We start from the raw sequence: 8,437 nt of genomic DNA, 5'->3' as shown, positions 1-8,437 counted from the left end.
ATAGTCCTAGTGCGCTCTCTACCCACCCTACCATGATTTTCCTTTCAGCGCTAGTGCAAAATCCAAAGCAAACGTCCTTATTCACATTAGATTGCCCAAAAAAAAATATCGGAAAATTACCTTATTATAAATATCATTATTATTCACCTAAATTAAATTTCCCACAATCATTCATTTCTTAAAATGTAATATTTCATTCAGTAGTATCTCTGTGAACAAAGTTAACTCATAAAAAAAAAACCCAAAACCATTCTATAATATATAAGAAAATTTACAATTTCATAAATGATCAACATATTAATTTGTAATTTCTAAACAAAAATATAGCTCGAAACTTTACCGCATAACGATTCATATTCAAAACTGATTTTCTCGAAAACTAACAAAGCTAAAGTCACCAAATTTAGTACGTATACTGGCTTAGTATGCGCGCAGAATACATATATTTTAATATGTTGCCACGCCCACTTCCGCCTCCATAATTTAGAAAAAACCGATTGTCTCTTGCAATTTTATGACCATCGCGATCAAATTTGGCAGACTAATAAATCTTATCTATTTCTATCAAACTACCAAATTTGATTGAATTTGGTTTTCGAAATTTTAAATATTTGTTTCACCTGGTGTATGGTATACACAAGTCGGCGGAACGACTTACTTACTTCATTTTTCTGCTAATTTTGAATTTTGAGAACGTAACCCCTTATTTTGTACTGAACCCATGTTTCGCTTAACACGAGGATTTCTAGGAACGTAACGCCCGTGTTAAGCGAGGGCCAAGTGTATAATAAAATTCGCATACCATGTGCAGTTCGATCTAACTTTGGAGACAGGATAGTTTAAATCTCAGCGAAGCGTGGCAGGGTTTCTAGTATAACTATATATGCATATGCTATACACACTTGCAGTCGAATAAAATTGGTTCCGTATACGCGAATGGGAATGAGACGTATGCCTATTGGACATTATTCAGTGCATGAATATCGTGTTGTAACAGAGGTAATTATTTTGTGGTTTAATCCATGTCCATGTAGGGAATGATTGTAAAAGCTATGCTATAAATGTGTACTATGTACATATGCGCCTTTGGCTACTGCATTGGACTTGGAGTAAAACTAATTTAAGAGTTCAAGTTACTCTCGTCATTAATAAGTCACTCAAAAACGGTAACCCATTACATAAAATGCAAAACTTATCCATTTTCTGTTTTAAAGGGAAGAACCTGAAACCTAACTCATTTATTTTACGAGCATATCATGGAATGACTAATCTTAATATTAGTTTTCACTTCTGTGATTGTGGATGTGGATTGTTCAAATGAGCTTTTTTGAAAAGAATTATTTGTTGGGAATTATGTATTCTATTAGGAAAATGAATTGACTTTACTCGACTTGATTTATCCAAATCACGGAATATGACAGAAAAACTTATCTAAAGCAAAATACTATTTACAATTACAAACATCAATTAGTTATACATTTAATGTTTTTTGTTTTTTTAAATTTGGACTTTACTAACCGATGAAATTTTAGGGTATGAACGCTATACTTTCTTTTAATCGATACTTTTGTTATCGATATTAGACAAAGTTACTCACCTCCAAAACAAAGTAGCATTTTCGTATCCAACAGGGCATAGCAGTCTTTGCTTTTTACGGGTATAAAAGCAGGGCCCACTCGACAATTTTCTCATTCATTTATTGAGCTCTCTCAAGGCAACAACTAAAGTTTCCTTTTTTTTTGTTTTAAATCGCTTTAAAACGTTTCCAAACTAAAGCGACGGAACCCACTTTAAATACTTTAATGGGTTATATTTTCCTTTATATTATAATTCAAACTTAAAGTGATGAAAACTCAATTGGCAAGCTCGGTCGTGATGAATTGTTTCCATACTTCAATATTTTCCTTAATACTAACATCCGAAATTAAAATATTAACTCAATAAACATGCTGTCTCAATAAACATCTTTCTGTTGATGTTGCGAAAATTGTTTTCATACTGCGAATTGGGGCTTGGTAACATACTGGAATCGCAGATTGTTCGGACCAGGGTATGGATATACCGGATATACTTGAATGCTGTGGCATAATTCTTGGACGTATTTGTCCCTAAGGCCATCAATTGATGCATTATAAAGGTCGTCTTCTTGTTTTTAATATTACTGAAATATAATTTTTATACCATACACCCATAGGGTGAAATGGTATATTAAAGTCGCCAAAATGTATGTAACAGGCAGAAGAAATCTTCTCCGACCCCATAAAGTATATATATTCTTTATCAGGATCAACAACCGAGTCGATCTAGCCATGTCCGTCCGTTCATTTTATTTCAAATTATTACCACGCCCCTTTCTGCCCCCGCAATTTAAAAAAAGCGCTTATCTCAAAAACTATTCCAGCTAGAGAAACCATATTTAGTATGTATATTTATTTAGTAAATGCGCACATTATGTATGTGTAAAGATTTTGCCACGCCCCTATTCGCTCCCGTAATTTGAAAAAATTCGATTATTTCCTGTATTTTTCTACCTTATGCAATCAATCTTGGCACACTTGAACGTAATACTAATATCCAGCAAAAAAAATTTGATCAAAATCGGACAAAAAACAGTCAAGTTATGCATATAAACGTTTTTCCATAAGGCCGGAGTTGTCCGTTGGCTGGTGGGGGCGCTAGGGTGCTCGTATGATTGAGTGAGCGAGATACTAAGATACGCTTGTAAAAAGCATGTGAAAATGCATTTGCTTAATAAATTTGAAATGTTTGCTTTACTGGTGTATGGTATACCTAAGTCGACGAGACGACTTCATTTTTTCTAGAGCTGTATAATTACCTTCTGCTTCATCAAAGCAATACATTTTAATTTCCTTATTTTGGCATTATAAACGAACATACCGACACTTAGCAAATCTGCGTGCAAAAATTATATTTGCAAAATTACCAAATTTATTCAATCAACGAAAAATTAGCACTTACTCAAGAAGTATATCTTGAAATAGAGAACACCAACATAATTGGTTTCTTTTTATCACCGATTCAAGTCCATGAAGGATGGCTTGTATTTATTCGGATTTAAAATTTACTTGTGATATTTTAACCATGCAAAGGACTGTTTCGCTCGGTTGCCAATTTGAAAAGAGTTTATCAAGATAGTTCGCCTATGCTCTAGGCCTAGCTTTGATCTTCGTTTGGACCCGAAGTCAATTATCAAAGTGAAATTATCCGCTATTGGCATAATGGGAAAAAGAAATGTACCACTGTGGTGAACTTTCTTTCTGCAATCAAGCATTGCATTCGCGGGTCATTTAAATTCGGCCTTCCTTTGTTTCTTTTCTTTCTTTTTTTTTTTTTTTTTTGAGCTGCAAGTTTTAGTCAAGGCATCTCCACAAGTGGACGTGGCTGCCTACCTTCTGCATTGCCTATACCACGGGATCTCTTCCTCTCCCAAAGGGTGGACCAACGTTTTGCTTGTCACGCAAATGTTTCATGTCAGATTTAAGCTGCTTCTCTAGTTACTTTGTCCAGGAAATATGTATACATACATACATACAGAAGTAAATACACACACTTACAAATGTTCTTGAAAAACCGCGTGGCACGTCGGCAAAGTAGACCACTCTCCCAGGAAGTTCCTGCCTGCCAACCAACTGACCCAAGTAACAACTCATTTTTACTGAGAGAGGACCCAAAAGTCTGCATCATAGACCAAGCGATATAATGGTTCACACTTAGTATGAATTGTGATTGATTCCCAAACAGAATTTGAATATATATTTTGAAAATGTCAACTTGTTGCTACAATCTTATCCTTAATATCAATAATAGAGAAAATATTAACATCAACTATATTATGCTATATTTTTTTTTTCAAAGATAATGGTCACTAATAAGCTACCTTGAGACCTACGCTGAGATATAAAGTCGACTTTATAATCAAAAATTTCATCTCTCTCGTTTATCGTAGCACATTTTTAATAAAAATTTTTTCCCTTCCATTAAATGTAAAGCACAAGTCAACTTGAATTTACGTAAACAGTGCCCAGGGGTATCTGAATTAGGGAAAAGTTTCTTTCATCATCGTTCCATAGTTGTCCTTTAAGCCTTTTCCCATGTTCAACTACTTTATTAAATTATAAATGTGGACTTAATTCTTATCATACATATATCAGGCTGTGTAATAACTTGAATTAACTGAATGTTCCATCATCTTCTGATCGATCCATGATCTTATGTACGAAACGGACGTATAAGCAGCGGGCACATTTTCATAACCACACAGAATACCCCAATTGACAATGCCCACCTGGACATAGCGATTTTTTTGCCGTGGAATAGGACAAAAAAGGGGTGCACCGCCATCACCAATGCAGGAGCCCTTATCCTTCTCACCGCCAGCACAAATAAAACTCTCCTTAAGCTGAAAGTCGACGCCCAAAATTGTTTGTCGCAATAACGATTCACAGCGATATCTACCAACAATTGGGAGATCAATCTTCTTTTGAATTAGGGCAAATGAATTATCATCATCTTCATGGATCTTCTTGCCCCATCCAGCAACGAAGCAGCGTGAAGAATCATATGATGTCCTCTCTGGGGCCAAGCAAATCGGACTTATATTAGGACGGATTTTGAAGGAACTTTTTAAAATAAGTAACGCCGCATTATAATCTCCGTTAGTGTCATTGAATCGGCTGTGTTTCTCGATTGTGGTCACTTCCTTGTCCTCAGATGGATAGGACTCAATTTTACTTTTTGTGTGCCATTCACCAACTCTAATTATGATATCTCGTGGCGACATATTTGCAATGTGTTTAGCTTTCGTTAGCACTACATTGGGTGCTATTAGAGAGCCACCTCCCAAAATATTTTCAATAGTACGATTATATACAATTACTACCCAGGGAAATTCATTGATGTCCGCCTCATTATCTGCACTTGCCTGAGTCGCTTCGAGTCCATTTTGGTTGCTGTATCCGCAACCTTTAGGTTTGAAATAAATACTGGGCTCCTTTAAGTAAATAATAAAATTTTAAAAAAATTATCAATTCCTTAATTTTAAATATACGCAAGCATAAAAAAAATGTATTGATAATGTATTGTAACGTTTGAACGTTTAAAGTTTGAAGGTAAGTGTGTATCATACCTGAGCTTCGGAATCTTTTCTGTTTTCAGTATTAAAATCTGTTTCAATCAAGTCATTCAAAGAAATCGTAGGCTCTTCAGATATTGTTCTAAGACAAGGCAACTAAAGTTAAATAAAGAAATTGAAAATGATGAAGCCTTTCATACCTCTCAACAATCTTAGATCAATTTGTTATTGTATGGCAATTACCTTAGTTGCTAGATTGAAAATCTCATTTACTTGTTTGACCATATGAGTTGAAGGTTTTTCTGATGTAACACTTGTAACACTCGGCTCCTAAAATAAAATTTGGAAATGATTATGATTAATAAGAAAACTATAGACACTAAAACAAAAAATATTTAACAACTATGAGAAGAATGTGAATTTCACATTCAATTGCAAGTTTTTGTATTACATTTTCCCTATAACAAAGAAACAAAAAAAAATAAACTGATTAGCAATATGATCAGTATAGGATATTTGTGGTTGTGAAAAACGACGAAACGACGGTTGTGTGGTAGACGAAAAACTACATCCGTTCACTAGTCTGGGACTCAAACCCGGATTCTCGTTATCATTAATATTATGTTTCAAGGCGATAGCTTCTATTGGAGCTATGAATTTGATATAGCTGCCCGATCATAATGACAAATATTTATTTTTTTATGTACATTCATGGGCTAGGTTAGGTGCAGCCGGTGGACGCCAATCCGAAGTCTTACATAGACCTTTTGTGTCAGTTGGGCGACTGTTAATTTGGCCATGCGGCCATGCGGAAGCGAGTTCAGTAGATGGGCTGAGAGCTACATAAATTATATACGTTTTCTAGGGTGTCTAAGGTTAAAAGATTGTCTTGCTGATCATGAAAATACTCTCTGCCTATTATGTATTTAAGCGACAATATACAATTTCCCTTATAATTAACTCACCGATGTTAAAAACGCCCCATACAGATCATTTCGATAAATAGTAGATTCCTAAAATAAAATATAATGCAATAAGAACATTTTGTACAACAATTGTAATACTTATAACGCATTTGAATCGGCCTGTAATACAATTAATATGATATCTTACTTGAATTACGGGAGCACAACAGACAGTATACAAATCACATAAAGGTTTATGTCGAAACAATAATATGCCACTGTCGTAATTAACGATTGATCCATGAGGACACACAATTCGAGGTACACACTTGTTGGGCTCTGTGCAAGATGAAGAGAATCGAAGTGTGTTAAGTGAAAGTAGAGCTAAGAAATAAAAACACAATGAGCTCCACATCGTTAATGCGACGGGGTTGTATTTTGGAAGCAAACTGATGTCTGAATATGTGGACGCTGTCTTTTTATATTCGTTATCAACATTCTAGCTGATAAGTTCAAAAACAACTAAAAGCCTAAGCCTTGCCAAAGTTTGTATACCCTTAAGATTTGTTATCTTACTAGTAACTAAAGTGTTGAAAGAATATCCTAGCATACGGTTTTATCCCATGTTAGTATGGACGGACACGGATTAATAATGAATTGTAATATATTCTTTATATGGTCGGAAATGTTTTATTTTACCCGCTGCTCAATGAATATACTCCTTTCGGGTATAAGGGTATAATAAAATGCAGTGTTCGAACTGTTTGTGTTATTTAAATTGTGATAGCATTGCTTTTAGTTAGTTATTTTTAATCGAAAAGATGAGGCGAGTTTTATTTGTTCTCCTGTTCTTTTTATTCTTCATTTCATTTGTCATGCAGATGATAAAGATGACGACGACAGTTCCATGGAAATCGACTATTCATTTTTTGATAGACCAGACTCTACAACAACTTCAAAGCCAAAGAATATTTCCTGTGGTCCAAGACACATTTGTGTCAAACGAGCAGATTGCCTACATGGAAGAACTCACCACAGTTCCTCCTACTCAGCTTGTATTGCTCCACACGTCTGCTGCGACACATCCTTGGAGGTAAGTCTCTTATTTTATAGATATTCCAAGTTTCATTTGTTTAATTTTTGGACAGCAAAATCAAGCCATCCATATAAATGATATGCAGCCTCGTGGATTTGGCACTCCTGGTAACGCGTCTAGTAAACTGTCTACTTTTGGAGAATTTCCCTGGATGATAGCAATTTTGGAGCGCGATTTTAATCCTGTTGATGTTTTCACCATTTACGTTGGCGGCGGTTCATTAATAGCGCCCACTGTTGTCCTAACAACTGCCCGTATCGCGGAAAACAAAACGACTGATGTTCTCTTTGTCCGTGCTGGCGAATACGATCACACAAACAGGCAGATTCAGCATCCATACCAAGAAAGGAGAGTCAAACAGATTATCACACATGAGCATTATGATACTGATACGCTTTTAATCCTTGACACTCCATTAAGTGGTGAAGTTCATATTAGACCCATCTGTTTGCCCATTTTCAATGAGTTTGAGTTGCTCGATAAATCGCAGTGCATTGTTACAGGATGGGGATCAGTCACATTTAGACAATTTGACTATCAGATGAGATTGAAAAAACTTGTTATGCCCGTTCTCTTGCAAAGTGAATGTAATGCTAAGTTTCAAAAAACTCGTCTGGGTCCCCGCTATCAGCTGGATCAAAGTTTATTGTGCGCTGGCGGTCAGAGGAATGTTGATGCTTGCCTAGGCGATGGTGGCAGTCCCTTAATCTGTCCTGTATCAGGTTCTAAAAATCGGTATTTTCAAGTTGGCATGGTTGCTTGAGGTATTGGTTGTGGTTCACCTGATGTTCCTGGAGCTTACGTGAATGTGGTATATCTTCTTCCATGGTTAAATGAAAAACTAAATGATTTGAGTATCAATAGAAAGTACTATGCAAGTACTACTTCTTATAATTAATTAACTCAGAAACAGAATTACAAGTTCACATTTATATCGACATATGTAAACAAATATTAAACTATCTACTTCTGCCAGTGTTTTTTGCGAATGCTTTTGAATTCAAGGTCTGTTGAAAAAAATTTTAATTCCTAGTTAAATACTTTTGCAGAGAACGCTGATTTTGATTAATTTCTATACTATAAGTTTAGATTTTTACGCTCAATTCGCTCTGTGCTGATAATCTTCAATCAACATAAATACGATTTCGCCGATTTTGCTATATAAATACATAAATTCATATAGATACGTAATGAGCGTTATCAGACGTATATATTATTAGTCTGATTTGTTCGGTTGAAGCATTTGGGTGCACATCACGCGTTTCCATAAAAAGTTTTTTTCCTTCGACATAATGTATATATTAGGAGTATTTTATATTTTGATTGCTTCGAGCTCAACAGTTA

The 8,437-nt window shown here is 35.2% G+C and overlaps 2 protein-coding genes across 2 annotated transcripts; one reads left to right on the top strand and one right to left on the bottom strand.

Moving 5' to 3' along the window:
* Positions 1-3,917: 3,917 nt before the first annotated feature.
* LOC6643995 (phenoloxidase-activating factor 2) lies at positions 3,918-6,411 on the bottom strand. Its single transcript, XM_023176734.2, has 5 exons — positions 6,206-6,411; positions 6,058-6,105; positions 5,336-5,422; positions 5,147-5,248; positions 3,918-5,011 (listed from the first exon to the last, which is right to left on the bottom strand). Exons 3-5 carry the CDS (start codon positions 5,375-5,377, stop codon positions 4,169-4,171), a joined length of 987 nt encoding a protein of 328 aa, XP_023032502.1. The 5' UTR covers positions 5,378-5,422; positions 6,058-6,105; positions 6,206-6,411; the 3' UTR covers positions 3,918-4,168.
* A 523-nt stretch (positions 6,412-6,934) lies between these two features.
* LOC26529594 (phenoloxidase-activating factor 2) lies at positions 6,935-7,992 on the top strand. Its single transcript, XM_015178094.3, is given in 2 exon segments — positions 6,935-7,090; positions 7,146-7,992. A coding segment is annotated over 1 exon segment (819 nt). The 5' UTR covers positions 6,935-7,090; positions 7,146-7,172; the 3' UTR covers position 7,992.
* The last annotated feature ends 445 nt before the right edge of the window (positions 7,993-8,437 follow it).

This window comes from Drosophila willistoni (genome assembly GCF_018902025.1).
Source record: "Drosophila willistoni isolate 14030-0811.24 chromosome 2R unlocalized genomic scaffold, UCI_dwil_1.1 Seg167, whole genome shotgun sequence".
NCBI classification, from domain to species: Eukaryota; Metazoa; Arthropoda; class Insecta; order Diptera; family Drosophilidae; genus Drosophila; species Drosophila willistoni.
The sequence above is the reverse complement of the archived record's forward strand: the minus strand, read 5'-3'. Positions and strand labels throughout refer to the sequence as shown.